This window comes from Aquarana catesbeiana, linkage group LG13, assembly GCF_042186555.1.
Source record: "Aquarana catesbeiana isolate 2022-GZ linkage group LG13, ASM4218655v1, whole genome shotgun sequence".
In the NCBI taxonomy this organism is placed as follows: Eukaryota; Metazoa; Chordata; class Amphibia; order Anura; family Ranidae; genus Aquarana; species Aquarana catesbeiana.
In genome coordinates, this window is record NC_133336.1 from 116,626,497 (window position 1) to 116,646,105 (window position 19,609).

The window sequence follows — 19,609 nt, forward strand, 5'->3', positions numbered from 1 at the left end:
TTAAGAAAGGCCTGGATTCTTTCCTAAATGTACATAATATAACTGGGTACCAACATTTATAGGTGAAACTGACCCAGGGATATTCGATTGCCTCTTGGGGGATCAGGAAGGATTTTTTTCCCCTGCTGTAGCAAATTAGATCATGCTTTGCTGGGGTTTTTTGCCTTCCTCTGGATCAACTGTGGGTATAGGATTGTGTATATGGGATTGTATGATTTTTTTTTTTTTTTTTTTGGTTGAACTAGATGGACTTGTGTCTTTTTTCAACCTGATTAACTATGTAACATACACACAATGATTTTACTGTAGTGGGTTAAGTACAACTGCAGTACTGCCCATAGGCATGCATTTAAAAGCACAAGGTAGCAAAAGACTATTTGGCCTGCTTTGCCTACAATGAAAAAAAATCTCAATAGGATTTCTGCACGCAAAAAATGCAATGCAACTCAGATGTATTATCTACACTAGGGTTTCTCAACCCGGGGTATGTGCACCAAGGGCAGGGGGTACACCGCCTGTGCCGGGGGACAATCGCCGCTCTGATGCCGGGTAAAAAGGCTGCATTAATGTAGGGGCGGCTTGCCGCATACAGCCACAGCTACACACTTTTACATTTGCAGAGCTGCCTGCAGTGGAGTGGTACGAGTGTGCCAAGTGTGCTCCTGCACCCGGACAGTGTTACACAGACACTTCCCTGTCAGACGGAGTGATCGCCGCCCAACAGGAGCTTCCTAGGCCCTGCCCGGCATGATGTCATTCAGAGGCCAGGAGCGCGCGATGGAAGAGGAGGAGTGCTGCCTCTGTGACCTGCTCGGAGCATCCACTGTTATGGACAAGTGAGTGAGCAGAGGCTGACTGTACTGCTGTGTCTTATATGTGTGCTCCTACTGCAGTGCTAAACTTTATTTTTGAAAAAGGGGGGGGGGGTTTAATTAACCTACATTGCTATTTGTAATATGCAGCATGGAAGGGGTATATGATGCAGCATGAAGGGCATTATTAAACAGTGCCACCAATGCAGCACAAAGGTGTTAATTGCCACTAGTCACTAATGCACCAGTGACCAATGGCAATACATTAACCCCTTCCATGCTGCATATTATAAATAGAATTGTAGATGAATTAACCCCCCCCAGTTAAAGTGGTTGTAAAGGCTGAAGGTTTTTCACCTATATGCATTCTATGGACACCGATAGGCTGCACTGATGGGAACTGGTGAGGCTGCATTGGATGATCATTTTGCACACAAACAAAAACCATCACAAACTCACACAGAAATCATCACAAACACATACTGACATCACACACACACAGAAACCATGACACCGAAAGAATAGAAATTACTTTCTCGAGACAAGGATACTTAGGAATTTTTTTTTAGATCTGCAGGGGTACTTCATCATAAGGCCCCATACACACTATTAGATTTTCTGTAGATTCTTGTCTTCAGATTTACCAAAACCATGTAGTGCAAGGGCCTGCCTGATTGCATACAAATTGAAACTCTTAATTTTGACCTCATATTATATGGTTTTGGTAAATCTGAAGACAAAAATCTGCAGAAAATCTTAGTGTGTATGGGGTCTCAAAGGTTGAGAAACACTAATCTACACTACACCATTAAAGTAAATGGAAATCTGTAGACTTGATAGAGAACACCACATCTGCACAAGTCCTACACCTGCCCCAATCTATTTGTTCCACCGAGTATTCAGGTTTACCATTGTTGTTATCAGTATATGTTGTGTTACATTACTCAATACTTGACATTAAAATTTAGATTTTATGCTATACCTATATCCTTTTTACGCCAACATAATTCATAGGGTCCTTAATTAAATTAATCAAATGTATACATGGTCACATAGTTATTAGAACATGAGTAAATTAAATGCACTGAGCTCATTATACAACCATATACCACTTCCCTCCAAAATATTAATTACTTTTACACACTAAAGGCAAACACATGAATGTGAAAGTATTCTATTACCTCTGTATATTGAAATTCTAAAAACAAAAACAAAAAAAAAACACAAATATGAACCCAGCTTTTTCACATAACAAGCAGCAAACACATCTGCAATTCTATAATTCTTATTATTATATATTTAAAAAAAAAAAAAATTCAGATTTTTTGGATTTAAATCAGATTGATTTAAAATCTGATCTATTTAAGATATACCGAGTATAGGCCGAGTTTTTCAGCACATTTTTTTGTGCTGAAAATGCCCCCCCTCGGCTTATACTCAAGTCAAGCACTTTTCTGCAGCAGAGAATGACATTTTCAGAACCAACTTTGGGGGCCCCGTTTCTCTGGGCCACTTGGTGCTAGGGACCCCAAATTTGGTGTGCAAACCCAGTGGAACTAGCACTACAAGTGGCCCCGAGATACGGGGCTCCAAAGTCGGTTCAGAAAATGACATTCTCTGCTGCAGAAATGTGCTTGACATTTTCCGAACCGAATTTGGGGCCCTGTATCTAGGGGCCACTTGGTGCTAGGAACCCCAGTTTTGGATATGTTCTAGTGCTAGTTCTCCTGTGATGCACACATAATTTGGGGTTCCTAGCACCATGTGGCCCCGAGATACGGGGGTCCAAATTTGGTCCACTGTGTCCATCTGTCATTTCGGGACCCTTTGGGTCCAGAGACCCTAATTTTTGGTAGCAGCTAGGGGGCATCTAGGAACCCTTAACTACAGAGTTTGAAGTTCAGGGGACCTATGGCTGCAAATGGGCACAGTGTGGCATGCAAATGGGCATTGTTGACCCTCTTTTCCACTTATAGTAGGTTGCATTTCTCACCCTAGGCTCATACTCAAGTCAATACGTTTTCCCAGTTTTTCGTGGTAAAATTAGGTGCCTCGGCTTATATTCCGGTTGGCTTATACTCGAGTATATACAGTATTAATAATTTAGTTTATTCAGCATTCTTAGTTATGTAGCATGAGGCTGTATATTTTGCAATCTTTAAATTTTTGGTAAACTCATTTAATGAATCCAAGCTCTGCAAGCTGAGATAACGTGCACTGCATTGATACATTCAAACAATTTCACAGTAACCATGAGATAAAACAAAGTTCAGGAATATTCCTTTATCCCATTGTTTTGCAATTCTATGTACACTGCAAACTGTATGATTGAATCAGTTCCGATATCGCTGCTTTACTAACCTAACAGGTTATTATTCTAAATAGGAAACCTTAATTTTGTTTGCAAATATTAAAGAAAGAATAAGTGCTTACATTTAAAGAGCACCTGTCATTTCAGATTCATCATGGCAGCGCCTGTAGCAGGCATCCACTCACCTGCTGCTGCCACGTCCCTCGCCTTGTTGTGTCACTGCCGCATCACCAGCCGTCCTATTAACCACTTGACCACTGGGTACTTAAACCCCCTTCCTAACCAGACCAATTTTCAGCTTTCGGTGCTCTCACACTTTGAATGACAATTAGTCATGCAACACTGTACGCATATGAAATTTTTGTCCTTTTTTTTTTTTCACACAAATAGAGCTTTCTTTTGGTGGTATTTAATCACCGCTGGGTTTTTTATTTTTTGCGCTATAAAACAAAAAAGACTTAAAATTCGATATAAAAAAAAAAAATTCTTTGTTTCTGTTTCAATTTATGGCAGAGTATTGGCAGAGTATTGGCAGAGTAATGCACAGTGTTGCAGAGTGTTGCAGATTATTGACACTGAGCAGCGCTGTGGGCACTAAACATCCAGCCCACAGCGCTGCTGCAATCTCTCCCCCTACCCATCGGTACAGAGAGGGGAGAGAGGAACCAGCGTCATTACGTGACAGTTTGTTTACAAGTGATCGTTCCGTCATTTGACGGAACGATCACGTGGTAAACGGCCACAATCAGCAGCTATTTACCGTGATCCGTGATGCGCCGGGTCCGGTCACAAATGTTACCGGGTGCACGCCCCAGGGGGCGCGCGGGAGCAGCATTCTGGTATGACGCCCCATGGACATGCACCCAGAATAAGCCGACCGTGCTGTAGCCGTCTTTCGGCTATGGCCTGGTCGGCAAGTGGTTAAAGTGAATGGGACTGTCAGTGAGTCAACAGCAGGTCATGTGGAGCCTCTGTGGGACAGAGATGACAATCGCTCTTTAAAAAGTATGATTTAAATCAAGTTGATTAAAAAAAAGTAATTTTAATTGACTTGATTTAAACCAAATCCACCCTGGTACTCTTCAAAGAGATCTATAGGTCTATCTCCAGTAAAGCCTTTTCTTACTGAGAACCAAGCCTCAACCCCAATCCTTGGGTGCCTCCACTGAACCACCCCAAAAGGGTTTTTCCTACCTTGCATCCTCTTCTGCACCAGAGCCACATGGTTATATATGTCAATAGGTTCTGCGCCACCCCCATGGGTCTATGGTTACAAAAATTCTGGATGCAAAAAGCATCCAGTGTCATGCTGCTCTGACCAGCATTAGGGGCTGTACTGCTATTATTCTTCTGCCATTCAAGAGAACACCTTGCCGAAACTTTGCATACAATGTTAAAATGGGCAAAGCAAAAATTTATGCACTGCATCTACTGCACTGAGTTATTTGAGTACAAACTTTGCTACCTGGTACTTGGCAAGTTGCACAGAAGTCTAACAATCTAATCCTTTTAGGCCTCATTCACATGGGCGTACACCCGTGAGAGGGTCATATTTAATGGCCTGTGGATGCACAGGAGTTCCCTGCATCCCCATGCGGGCATTTCCAATCAGGTTCATTAAATGGCTGCACGGATCCAGCCACTGTTCCCAATTTGACAGCCGTGCATGTGCACTGCCCCAGAACACAGACAGTGAGGTTTATTTACTATAGCTGGAGTGCGCAAAATTAGGCTCACTTCTGCATAGAAACCAAACCAATCAGCTTCCAGGTTTTAATGCCAAAGCTTAATTGAACAAACTGATTTTAGAAGCTGATTGGCTATCATGCACAGCTGCATGAGATTCTGAGTGCTCCAGTTTTAGTATATCTACCCGAGTGTGTGTTAGGGACCATGCACTTGCACAGCTCCAAACTGGGAGCAGCAGCTGTGCCTGAGCAGCCAGTGCATCCTAAAAGGACAAAAACGGTACTACCTGCACAGTGGATGCACCGCACACCTGTACATCCTCCAGGTGGATAAATACGGCCCTTGCACGGGTGTACACTGTGTGAACAAGGCCTTAGAGTTTGTGTGAACTTAGCCAAGAAGTGCAGTAGTAACCTTTGTATTTCTCTAATGACAGGAGTACTTAAAGCGGAGTTCCACCCAAAAGTGGAGTGGGGGGGGGGGCTCGCGGATACAGGTATCCTGCTCCCACTTCCGGGAGTCCAGGCCGCGGCCCATGACGTCACCAATCAACTCCCCCCTCCTCCTTCCCCTGCCGCCTGGCCAGTAGGAGAGAGAAGAGCGAAGCCTCGCTCATGCGCAGTAGGGTTCCCAACATGAAGCAATAAGACTACACTGTCGGGTTCCCTTACCTGCAATGGCGACGGCATGCACCCGACAGCTGATGGAAACAGTAGCTGCGGTGCCAACATCGCTGGACTCCAGGACAGGTAAGTGCCCTATTATAATTATTAATTATATATTATTATTATTAAAAGCCAGCAGCTGCTGGCTTTTAATTTTTGCAGCGGTGGGCGGAACACTGCTTTAACTCCTTTAGATCCGCGCTATAGCCGAATGACGGCTACAGCGCGGATCTGCTTTGCCAGGTGGGCGTCACAGACGTCCTCCTCTTTGCAAGCTGGCCGCGCGTGGCGTGTGCTGTGATCACCCGAGTCAATGAGACTCGGCTGATCAGAGTAAGGGGTCGATCCTGACCCCTTAGCACGTGATCAGCTGACAGCCTATGACAGCTGATCCCGCGATGTAAACAGAAGATCGGTAATCGTTTTTATTTTTCTTCTCACGCTAAAAGCGTGAGGAGAAAATAAAACCGATCACCGGCTTCTGGTGAAGGTACATCAATCCCAAGCAGGGAGAGGCGAAGCCACCTCATATGTGCCCACAAATCAGTGCCACCTATCAATGCCCGCCAGTGGTGACAATCAGTGCTGCCCAGCAGTGTCGATCAGTGCCCGTCAGTGCAGCCTATCAGTGCCCGTCAGTGTAGCCTCATCAGCGTACATCAATGAAGGAGAAAAATTACCTGTTTGCAAAATTCATTGACAAAATATAAAACTGTTTTGTTTTTTAATTCGGTCTTTAATTTTTTTAACAAAAAATAAAAAGCCAGAGGTGATCAAATAACACCAAAAGAAAGCTCTATTTGTGGGAAAAAAATGATAAAAAAATGAATTTGGGTACAGTGTAGCATGACCGCGCAACTGTCAAAGAGTGACAGCGCTAAAAGCTGAAAATTGGTCTGGTCGGGGGGGGTGTTAGGTGCCCAGTAAGCAAGTGGTTAAAGCTTATACATCAGCATTTTTCAGCTCATTTCCCTACTCCTGGCAACGCCTTGCTATGCAGAATCTTATTCTAAGTGTTACTGTACATACATGTACATTCAGACGTTCTACACCCTATGCTGTACTTTTCTGTACATTCAAATTTTATTTTACTTTTATGCGTTATTGGGCGCTGTTCATTCTGCATTAAAAATGCGTGGGCAATGTTTAACATGGTTTCCAAAGGCCCTAGTTGACACCAGTGCAGTGCGTTCCAGTGCAGTCAAAAAAAAGTAGAACATGTTGCATTTTTTGTGTATGGAACACATCAAACACATCAAATCTGCCTGCAAAATGTATCCGGAACACAGAAATTGTGATAAGAACCGGCCCTAAAAGCACCAGAAATACGTTCTGCTCAGGTGTGAATGCAAGCTAAAGAATTTCACCAAGATAGGAAAATAGGCTATCCATCAGAAACAAATATGTCATTAAAATGCAAAGGGGAAGGTGCCCTTGGTGGCAAAAAAATTCTTGTTATGTAGACTGTAGGCATAATTAAACATTGGCTGCTTCTAATGCGTTATAATTAACAGAGTCAGTGCCTGGATTGAGTCTCTGTGCAATGTCACTGACCTCATTCAAGCTATAGCTGGACTATGGATTGTGACCCCATTCTGTAAATGTATAGAGGCAGCAGTTTCACCTCCAGTATGGATACAGTTATATTCCTAAAACAACTAAAGAATGCATATAGAGCAAACATTAGCAGCTATTGCATAAATATGGGTTCCTACAATGAGTCCTATTTACAGCCAAAATGTAGCTTTAGTATAGAGTTCCACATAGTCAAAAAAGGTGCCTCCTACCCCTTTTATGTCCATGGGCAATCAAAACCTTTATGACCAGACCAAATTTTGAAGTTTTATATGCATCAGTTTGATTAAAAATAACCTTTTCATACTTTTTTAATAATATTCAAACGGACGAAAAAAAAAGTTTTAATTTACAGTAAAATCAAATTTTCCTCAGGTCCATTGAAGGACCATTGAAGGATACAGGAATGCAGATGCAATTGAAGTTTACTGCTGACTACAGAAGGTGTGGACATCGGCAAACAAACATCACAAGCCAGCCTTCACAGAACATCTCTTTCATCCGGAATCACTCAGTTTTGTGAACAAGCACTAGCAGGGGGAAAGTAAAAACACAGTGGAGAGACTTGTGTCCCTCGATGGGCTCTAAGGAAAAGTTTTTACAGTAAAAACAAAAATTCAGACACAGTTGGGATGCACATTGGCATTGGCTGCCTGCATGTGCGCTGATTGTTTCCCCAAAAGTAGGACATCCAGATCGTCCACAATGGGAATCCCCTGAGCCCAAAATAGAGCTAGCATTGGGGCTAGTACCCTGAAGAAAATACATATTACTCTGGAAAAACCAAAAGGCAGAGCCACAACTGAAAATGCTGCTTACCCTCCGCAACCGCAGATAATGCTGGTGGGACCACATAACAAGTGTGCACATATAAGCATCCTCCATGTCCCCCGAATAAAGAGAGGCAATCACTGACAAGATAGACTGCAACCAGAACGTTTGCACTAAAAGGAATCCATTAAGAGCCTCCAGATTCCAATGGGACATACTCCCCTATTTAGCTTAGGAACAGTAAACAGGTTGGAAGAAAACCCTCAGAACCTTTCCAGACAAAACAGCAGCTCCCCTGCTGGGAGCGGAAAGGCACATTTGCTGGCATGAAGCAGGGTGGTGTCAAGGTGTGAAATTCCAGCTTTTAGTCTACGGACACAATGTGCTGGACTCATTGGTCTGAGACTTCCCAAGTCTAACTGGGAAGATGCCAGACAGAACTTCCCAGCCTGTCCACACAGAAGTGTAGGGGCCTTCAGAAGAACTCCAGGTGCAGCACAGAGAACCCAGCAGGGCCTGGCAGATTACCATGGTAGTGACAGAAGGTAGCACTTACCAGGGAAAACATGTCTTAAGAGGGCTTTAACACTTCTGAAGAGGCTCTAAATACCAGAACCTCAGCCACAGGAACAGTCAGCGTCTAGTGATAGAAAGTTGCTTTTACCAGGGAAAATATGTTTTAAGACCGCTTCAAGCCTCTTGCCTGAACGGTCCCCTAAAGACCATATCCTTATCCACAGAACAGTCAAGATCCTGCTGGCGAGACAGCAAGATCTGCTTCAACAATAGGTTGTTCCTGCACAAACCTGGCTGTTCTTGGGAATGAGGTTCTTGGAGCTCCCATAGACCGTAAACAGGTGACCTCAGGTAAGTTTGATGCCGGTTGCTGCAACTTTAAGTTAATATATGTTTGGAAGGATCCCAATGGTAGATGTAATGGCCAGAAAGATGCTTGCTGGTTGTTCATCCACCTGAGAGGAAATATTCAAAGTAACACAAAGCTTTCTCTCCCAGTACCTGTCCCCCTCTTCCTCTAACAGCTTTAAGGAAAATTGAAGAAAATCCCTGGATACCCTGATGGCAAGGGTGAATGGGCATGCTTACAGAAACAACTAATCCAAAATAATAGCCACAGCATTAAACCTGCCTCCTGAGATACAAAAGTATTAGAGGCAAGTGCCCCTAAAGGAGTAAATGTGGACCCTGAAACTGAAAATGAGTGTTTGCATCATTCAGAGGATTAGTACTATAAGGGCTTTTGGGATCCCTGAATATCTCCATGTACGAATGACCAGAGCAGCCAAGGCAACGGAGCCCATAAGTGCCGCTTGGTGCCTTGTTGCCCATGGGCATTGGAAGGTGTGGGCATAGCAGCATCTGGACCTGTGCTAAGGGATTGAGATAGCAAACATGTCTGGCGCATACACCATACGTCCCTAAGAGGGGTTCACATGTGATCACTGAGGCCCTGCCCTGGAAGAGAGGGAAGAAAACGGGTACTGGAATTTTTTATTTTTATTTTTTAAAAATATTAAGATACTCCATACTCCCGCACACTAATAGAAAAAAACGACGAAGGACCAAGCACGGCCACCGATCCTCTGTGCCCAGAAGGGCAGAAGCAACAGCACCACTGTGACTCAACAGATAAAGGGGCAATTACCGGTTCAACATCTTCTGCAGCAAAGCTTAAAGTGGTTGTTAAGCCACTATATACTTCTTATATAATCTTCTCCGTTTCCTATACCTGTGTGTGTTTTATAAAAAAAAAATGCCGCCTATACCCGATTTCAGAGCAGGAGGGGCCAATAATCGCCCGCTGAGGTCAGTCGAAAGGAGAGAGGCGGCTTGTCACGTTAACGCTGAGCGGCGCTCTAAAATAAGGCATAGACGGCATTTTTTCAAACAAAACACAAATACAGGGGTGCACAGGATTAGGAAAAAGAGGATTATATAAAAATGTAAGTGTTATTTTAGCCACAGGAGTGGAGGGGCGGACACTGACTAGCTGACAAGCAGGGAGGGGGGAGAGGGGATGGGAGAGCAGAGAAGAGAGCTGCGGATGACGTAAACTGACCACGGTATCAGGGCTCAGCAGCCATGATAAACCGTGGTCAGTTTACAGTATCAGCCAAGTATTTCAGGTGTTACAGGGGGCCAAATGACACAGCACAAGCACTGTGCTGTATAACGTTTTAAAGGAACAGGATCCATTTTTTTTTTTTAGGGTAACAATGCTTTAAAAAAGGGAAGTATGGGGTTTCTCTCCCCTACCCCTTTTTCTACTTACCTAGGTGGATGCAGCATAGGACTGATGCTGCATCTGTCCCCCGGCGTCTCTACACTGAGAACCGAGCCATCAAACACCGCCAATGGCTCAGTTCTCACAGATCCCTGAGAGGAGAGCTGCTGACTGTTAATCAGCAGTTCTCCACTCTGCTCCGCCACGCTCACTGGAGCACTGAGCTGTGGATGGGCAGGGATCAGCTGTTGTCTCAGTCTCTCAGCGGCTTGCTGAGAGGCTGAGACAGGCATCAGTCCAGGCACCTGGCGGATCCAGACTTCATTGTTGTGATGACGCGGTGCCTGGATTGATTCCAGTGACGTCAGCTGAAAGCGGACTTCAGACAGCTCTCTGCTGAAAACAGGTCAGAGGAGAGCAAAACTAATTGTACTCCTGTAACCCTCAGAAGAAGCCCAAACGAGCTCAGGCTGGACTTTTCCTTTAAAAGGTCTGACTCAACCTTCGTCTCTCCTGCAGGCATACCCACAACAGGGTCATAAGAGTCTGGGCTTTCTTTACAGTCTACCACTGCCTGGGACCTGTACAGAACCGTACAAGGTCTACAATTCAGCCATTCATTGCAAAGGTGAAATCTCTCAATTGGATTCAGTTCCATTAACAGCTTCCAGACAGGCCCAATTCTATTACCTGCAGGGTCCAGGTACAGTTCCCTTGGGGCCAAAAGTTTGGTTCAGAGGCAACTGATCCATGTCACTGCTCCCGAGGGAAGCCTTCAGGTCATAGCAGTCAGACACAATTGAAAAAACATTTCCCTTACTATAGAGAAGCACGTTCATCACCTATGAACACTAGCAAAACACTGAAGGCATGTTGGGAGTGGGAGGGGTTATGCAAGACTGGGTTTCAGCTCTACACTTTGCCGGTGTCCAATCACCTGGGGGTGGAGCAAAATCCTCAAATTACTTCAGCAGGTAGAGTTTTAAAGTACCACATAGACATTAGATAGTTGTAGTCGACCACAAACAGTCCGTTTGGAAAAGTATGATCTAAAGCCTACACACACCTTAAGAGGGAAGTGTTGACATAGATAATTAAGGTTTGTCTAAGTCCATAAATTTGAACACCCTGAAGTGTGCCAGTCCTAAGACAGTACATTTTCTTTAAGTGCAGACAAAATCTTGTTGATGCAGCTAGTAATCTTATGCAGCCACCATATCTATGGACTGGCAAGCTGTGAAAACACCACTTTCCTCCCCCCAAAAAAAGTAATTGAAAATTAAAAAGCAGCTGGCATGGGCATATAAAAAAAAAATCTCTATCTGTAAAAATATCACATTTCAACACACTATACACCGCCGCTGTAAGGGCTACTATGGATACATAGTAAGGTCAGCATTCCCTGTGATCAAGGAGGTATCAGAAGCTGCCATTTTTGAGTCTTTGTTTCATTCTTTCTTCAGAGCCTGTGAATCCCGAGACTTCTGACACACGGACATCAGAACAGCCAAGGCTGGGAAGATTACAGGATGGGGTTGTGTTATCCCTAGGTCACTTACAGAATATGTATATACAGTGGGGATAGAAAGTATTCAGACCCCCTTACATTTTTCACTCTGTTATATTGCAGCCATTTGCTAAAATCATTTAAGTTCATTTTTTTTCCTCATTAATATATACACAGCACCCCATATTGACAGAAAAACACAGAATTGTTGACATTTTTGCAGATTTATTAAAAAAGAAAAACTGAAATATCACATGGTCCTAAGTATTCAGACCCTTTGCTCAGTATTTAGTAGAAGCACCCTTTTGATCTAATACAGCCATGAGTCTTTTTGGGTAAGATGCAACAAGTTTTTCACACCTGGATTTGGGGATCCTCTGCCATTCCTCCTTGCAAATGCTCTCCAGTTCTGTCAGGTTGGATGGTAAATGTTGGTGGACAGCCATTTTTAGGTCTCTCCAGAGATGCTCAATTGGGTTTAAGTCAGGGCTCTGGCTGGGCCATTCAAGAACAGTCACTGAGTTGTTGTGAAGCCCCTCCTTCGTTATTTTAGTTGTGTGCTTAGGGTCATTGTCTTGGTGGAAGGTAAACCTTCGGCCCAGTCTGAGGTCCTGAGCACTCTGGAGAAGGTTTTCGTCCAGGATATCCCTGTACTTGGCCGTATTCATCTTTCCCTCGATTGCAACCAGTCGTCCTGTCCCTGCAGCTTAAAAACACCCCCACAGCATGATGCTGCCACCACCATGCTTCACTATTGGGACTGTATTTGACAGGTGATGAGCAGTGCCTGGTTTTCTCCACACATACTGCTTAGAATTAAGGCCAAAAAGTTCTATCTTGGTCTCATCAGACCAGAGAATCTTCTTTCTCACCATCTTGGAGTCCTTCAAGTGTTTTTTTTCAGCAAACTCCATGCGGGCTTTCATGTGTCTTGCACTGAGGAGAGGCTTCCGTCGGGCCACTCTGCAATAAAGTCCCGCCTTTCAGTGCCCATCAGTGCGGCAGATTAGTGCCTCCTAATCAGTGCTACCTCATCAACGCACATCAGTGAAAGAGAAAAACTACTTATTTACAAACTTTACTGACAAACGCTGAAAAACTTTTTTTTTCTCAACATTTTTCAGTCTTTTTCGTTTAGCAAAAAAAAAAAAAAAAAACCCTGTGGTGATTAAATGCCACCAAAAGAAAGCTCTCGTTGTGGGGAAAAAAATGATAAATATTTCATATGGGTGCAGCGTTGCATGACCACGCATTTGTCATTCAAAATGTGACAGCACTTAAAGCTGAAAATTGGCCTGGGCAGGTAAAAGTACCCTGTATTGAAGCAGTTAAAGTGAAACTGGCTGTCCCCTTTCAACCTTAACCCATTATAGTCATGCTAGCGAGCCTAGTTGAGTTAACCAGCCAAAATCCTACTCTAGTTTAAGACCATGGGCTGTTGGTGGTTGGGTACAGAATAACACACATTAGAAAAGCTGATCTGGGGGGGTAGAAACGTTATAAAAAAAAAAATTAAAAAAAAGAAACATTACCTGAAAGCACCACCTCAATGAGATCTCCCTCTTGAATATCTGCCTCAGATTTAACCAACTGCAGAATGTTTTCTGAGTTTGGATCATGGCGGAATAAGAGGATCTTGTCATACATCCCATAGAATCCACATTCTGGAAACTGAAACACAAGAGGATAAAATGTATTCATAGTACTTCTACAATTGGAACAGCAAAGATAAATGGCACAGTACATAAAAACTTTGGAGGACAAATGAAATGAACATTCTTTAACAGAGCTGGAGAAGTAGCAAGGTGTGCAGCATGGAATTCGAACAAAATACACAGTAAAACAAGTGAAACTGGTTTCCACTTACATTATACCATAATATTAGTTAAAGCCGTCCTCATATAGTTTTCGTGTCAGTGGAAAGTAGAAAGTCTTTAATGGTACAGAGCAGTGAAAACAGCTATGAATGATTATATTGCTAACTGTAGTAAGGCATGTGTGCTGGGATTGGCTGAACTCAGATCATGCATACAGAAACCTCTGCTTCGAATGCCAGTTTAACAAAATTACATGTTAAATTTACACGTTAAGTAACAGCACACATTTGAGCATAGACAATCTATATTATTTTGAATTTTAAAGCAACTCATTCTTGCCATTAACAAAAAAACAAATCACAGTTTCCTCGTTCCCAGGCTAATCATGCTTGGTCACATGTGTGCTTTTAGCTGCAGTAGCAGTGAGAATCACCAAGACTGTCCCCATGAACACAGATAACAGATTGCAAAGTATAAACTGACAGGTTTTAAAGGAGAAGTAGGGCCAAAGCTCTTTCGGCCATACTACTTCTGTAGGTCACGGAAATGCACTTAGTTCTGCACTCCTGTGACCCTGTATTTAGCTGACAGTGGGCTGTCACTCAGCCAGTCCAGACTCTGAAGGGATTCCGACGGTAATGTTGGGATCCACGCAGATGCCTGAGTGGTAGCTGGCTCAGCCTCTCAGCACACTGCTAAGAAACTGAGCCAGCCGCTCCCCCCCCCCCCCCCCCCCGTTCACAGCCCAGCACTCCAGTGAGTGATGGAGGAGCAGAGAGCGTCACCGGCTCTCTACTCAGTGAAGACCGAGAACTGAGCGATCAGCCATCTTTGATTACTAAGCTCTCAGTCTTAGAGGCAGCGGGGGACAAATGCAGCATCAAGTATGATTATTTTTAAATCCTGAACTTCTCTTTTAAAGCCTCTCCATCCATAACTAAAAATACATAGAGAAAACAAAATTATGGCTTTACATAGACTTAAGCCTAGTACACACAATGAGATTATCAGACAAATGATTGTCTTTTTTTTTTTTTTAGCACGCTAGTCTCCATATCGAAAACAAATAGGTTACTAAAGTCCGAAAATTTTGTATTTTCGGAAAACCGTACAGACTAAACCAAAATCGTACAATCTGGTATCGTACGAGAAAAATGTTCGTGTTTGTCCCTTTTTGGACGAAAGCTGTGTACCAATGACCAGATTATCGTACGATCGCTTTGAGAGCGGTATTTTTTGTACGATATTCTGATCGTGTGTACGGGGCTTTAAAGCGATTTCTTGCACATATATAACTGTACTTGCCCTTTTGGGCCATAATCACACTGCTGCACTGTGGTAAAAAGTTATGCACTGGAGTGCAATTCAATGCACCTGCATTGCAGCACCCCACAATGCACTACTTTGGCAGCACATCAATTAAACAAGACTTTTTACTATTGGTGGCTGAACAGTAGTAGTGAAACAAAAGGTAGATATATACACATATGCTGTGAAGATCAGCATTTGGCCTCATGCACACGGGTGCTTTGAGGCATAAAATACGGTCTTGTATAAAGTGTTTTTACCCTTTCCAGGGAACCACAGGCGGCACGTAAAGCTGGCCACAGAAGCAAATGGCTGTACACAGCAGTACTCCTGTTTAAGCTGGTGCTATCATGATCTGGCATAAACATGTGCAATTGTGCATGCACACATGAAGTATTGACTCATCACAGACTTTCTGCTTTCAGGGAATAAGTCATATGTGCAACTGCATGTTTGTGTTGATACATGAAAGCATTAACATAAACCCAGACACACCATGTACAGCTGATCACTTCTATTTGCACCACCTGCAGTTCCTTGGACAAGAAATGCATCGGGAGATTACAGTGACCGTGTACATGAAGCCTTAATGTGAGCCTGTTGCTTTGTTCAACAAAGCCAAAGCACTGGTTCCAGAACTCCTACATTTACTGTGTTTATATACAAATCCCCAAACTCATTGACAATCTTCCAAGTTTCTGATTAATAGCATTTTCACACTCACAAATCAAACCTTTTTATTTTATTTTTTACAATAGAGTAGAGAACAGTTTAACACCCCTGTGTAATAGAATTTAATCAGCGCAATCACCAATATATTCATGTAAATATCACCTAACATGTATCATATGCTTTATAACCTAGGCTGAGATTGCTGCAACCTACTGAAGAAGCCAGATAGGAGGGCTAATGCGTATGGGTTGGAGGAGCCATGTGTATCAACACGGTGAGCTGATCCAATGCATGTTTTTCATTTATCCGTGTTAGTGTTTGTAATCCCTTGTTCAGTTTTAAATAAACGTTTGGAAACAGAGAGCACTATGGTCTTTGTTTTATTCTATGACATGTCTCATTGATGATCATGAATAAGGAAAGAAGTTAAGTAGCGTTACTCAGAGGCGGGAGCAGGAGGAGTGTTGCAATACCATCTAGAGTGGAAGTGTACTAAGGCCATGAAGACTCTGTAATGGGGTCAGACACCGGCGGGGGGTTGATGGGGGCACTTTATTCGGAGGTGGTGGGCACTGAATACACTGGTAGGAACTATATGAACTGTCACTTATTGTGTACACAGCAGTGAAGCTCTGTGCATGGGACTTTAACACTGTATTTATTATATTAATTATTGTAGTTGGTGTGCTTTGTTTTTTAATTAGTTACTATTTATATGCGATTGCGAAGCACTTATTTTTTGCACTATAAATTTAACATCCCTGTCAGGTTTTTATTGCTGTATCTGCTGTAGAGATTCCATTCCTGTTTTCCTGGTGACGATTGTCAGTGGGACAAAGTGATGGGAAAGCCACAAACACTAAATCACAAAACAGGGAGTGAGGGGGACAATAGGGGCACCTGTTCCAGTGACAACTATTTATCTTACTGTACTGTCACCAGGAGCTGAGTTACAAAACGATCAGATGTGAATGGAGCCTAAAGGGTCAATTTTACTAAAAATACCCACATGTACATGGGAAATGATAACCATTGCACAGCTAGAATATGAGACTCCAAACTTTCTAACCAAAGGGCCGGTATATTGTCCTTCAGGCTTTAAAGTGTCCAGTGGGAGTAGATAATGCCCTGGCATCAGTGCCCCATCATTGGTATCAGTTGGTGGAATAGCGCCCCAAGGGTCAGATAAATTCAAGCAAAGGGCTACATTCAGCCCCCAGGCCGAAGTTTGAAAACCACTGAGCTAGAAGAAGAATGGTCAAAAAGAGCTTTTACTAATAGCATTTGTAACCCTTGTTTAGTGCCATGTTGTAAATGACCGTATTGCTGTCATTTGAACTGTGCCCATTTGTGGGACACATTTTTCACTGATGTAGACCTTCTGTGGTATAAATTTCAGAAGTTTGGTTGCACAAGCTAATTTCAGAGGTAGGGATTAAAGTTGGAGGAGTCGGTCAGATTAGCCCACACAGTACAGTAAACACAAGAAAAACTCATAACCTTTCTTTATGTCTAAATAAAAGGCTTCAATACATTATAATGGCACACTTCATCATATTATAGAGACTACACAACCTCACAGTATACGCTTAAAGTCTGAGTTGCAGTGAAAACAGAGAACATAAATTGCCCTTGCTGGCAGAAGCCTGAGGGTTAATATCTCCTGTATTTTTTTTTAGTAAATGGGGGTATGCCACTGTTTCTTAACAAGAGTTCTTCTAGTAATTAATAGCCCTTGAATTGCATTCTCTGGACAGAAAGGGATCTCCATGACAGCGGAGTAGCATCCAGCGTGCGTTGCCATGGCTGCAAGCTCAAGGTATGTTTGGGGGGTAAATGCCACTTCATCAAATGAAAGGGAAGACGTGATTGTGAAGCAAATAAAATCTTATTACACTGTTCTGGGCACAGAAAACAATGTGGACGTTGACCAGGAGGAAAGATCATAAATCCATAACAAATGAACCCATTCACAGGTAACAGTGGTCTCTGCTACAGAAATATATAGAGCCTTCAAAATGTAAAGGTCATCTCCATGAGTGCATGATGCTATTACAACCTTAAACAGAACTTCTTTTCATTCTGTTACCCATACACTAAAAGAGATTGCCTGCTGTCCGAGAAAGTCAACACACTTTCTCATGATCTGTCTGTAAAGCCAGCAGAGCCAACATCTGTAATGACAGATTTACGACTGGTTAATCTCAGCTACCAGTCTGCCAGACACAGGAGGGGCATCCGGACTGAAACTGGGTTAGTGAAGGACAAAACTGGATGTCAGCTTTATTCCATCACTTTCCAGCCTCAAGAAGACATCTTTACTAAACAAAAACATTTTGCCAGTAAATAATTAAGCTGGGTCAGAAAGAATTTATTTAGTTAGTATAAACAGCAGCACAAAATAACTCACCGTCTAATTCATTACAAAGCAAATCCTTAAAGAAAGCAGCAATCTGATTGGTTGTATGCCTCACTTCTCTATGCAGCGGTCAAAGTGTACAAAGTGCATTTGTCTTTTAAATCCGCTAGTGTTACTGCTCAACAGAGTCTCAGTTCTAGCAATTTATGATGTCATTAACAAAACATAATTACTTATTGAGTGAAGATTAAATGTAATATTATTAATAACTGTGGAGTACAATGAAAGGGTGATACCTTTACTATGGGCTTGTTGCAAAAGGCAGTGAGGGCCCAACCATAGTAGGAGTCATAATGGGGCTCTTTTGGACATTTCCCACACAAGCTTTGGTTTGTAGTGTGTACAGCAAGCTTCAAGCAGTTTTGTTTTAGCACTTGCAGTGGAATATACAGTCGGAGCATGATTCTTTGCCGGTGTTCTGCTGAGAAAATTCCCCTCAGCGGATAAAGACCCCCCTGTACTGCGCTTTCGCAGTAGGAACAACAAGGGAGCCGCCGTAAAGAGCCGAAGCTGAACACCTGAGTCAGCTGTACACGGCGCCTGCGTGCCAAGACTATTGTAAGAAAAAGTTTGTAACAGGTCCCTCACGGGCTCACTACGCTCGCCACGCTTCGGGCACAGCCTCGCTGTGCTCGGCATATTAATATTTTAACTCTTGTGCACTTGGATGGTGGGGCTTTAATGTGGACTTAGGGCAGAATGTAGTGTGCAGGCGCTGTGTACAGCTGACGATCAGCTGTTCATCTTCTGCATTTTTCGGCGGCTCCATAGTCATTCGTACTGCGCAAGCGCAGTACAGGGGGGGGTCCTTATCTGCCGGGGGAACTTTCTCTGCAAGACACCGGGACAAATTCATTCCAGTGCATATACCTGGGAGTTGTGTCATCTCGGCCTGGAAAATTAAGATGGCCATAAACTCTGAACATGATGATAAAAGTGCCAGTGATGAGGGGAAATGTGGCTCTTGCATTACTGGAGAGGGGAATTCACAAGCTAAGCACTCCATAATGCAAATATGCTCAGCATAATAGCACACTATGGCTAAATCTCCTGGGGGCCACAACTTTCTAAGCAGTTTACCTTCCACCTTAAAGTGGTGGTGCTTTTTTTTTTTTTTTTTTAAGACAAACAGGTTTATACTTACCTGCTCTGTGCAATAAAACTGCAGAGCGGCCCAAAGCTCCTCTTCTCAGGTCCCCTGCTGGCACTTCTGGCTCCTCTTCTCTGGTGAGTCCCCCCATAGGAGGCCACTTCTTATGGGGCACTTGTGCAGGCTCGTTTCTGAACCTTGCTGAATCTAGACACAGACAGCGGGGCTCAACCCTGCCCCCCACTCCCCCATCACTGTCTTTGATTGACAGCACTAGGAGCCAATTGCTCCCACTGCCTCAGCAAAGCCAGTGAGACCCGGAAGTGAGGAGAGAGAAATAGGTTTCAAACTCCTTCTGAAAACCAGACATATATCTGCAGTGTGAGATTATTAAGGCTCCCCTTACTTATCTCACACTTTTCAATAGGGGGTGAACAAACCAACAGACCAGAAACCACGCCAGCAAAAATGTTCACAATGTGGTCGGACACTACAAGCAGCGATTTTCTTTCGTGGTTGCAACCAACAGTTCTGGTACAGCATGAGGATTGTGTTGTTCACGCCCCCTTCCTCACCCATTCAGAAAAAGTCATGTATACTTTTCACAGAAAAGCAGATTCTCCAAACCTTTTTCAAAGGCTTAAATTTGACTAGGGTGTGAGCAAATAGATTGGCAACTGGTGGAAATGCTGGGGCTGATAGGCAGACTGATCTGAAACAGTCATTTACGT

The 19,609-nt window shown here is 43.3% G+C and overlaps 1 protein-coding gene across 1 annotated transcript in view; it reads right to left on the minus strand.

Moving 5' to 3' along the window:
- The window catches only part of PRKD1 (protein kinase D1), a 246,404-nt gene that overhangs the window by 121,558 nt on the left and 105,237 nt on the right, over positions 1–19,609 (minus strand). Inside the window, exon 2 of the mRNA XM_073609487.1 lies at positions 13,105–13,243. Coding sequence (XP_073465588.1) covers positions 13,105–13,243 — 139 coding nt within the window. The remainder of the gene's footprint in view (positions 1–13,104; positions 13,244–19,609) is intronic.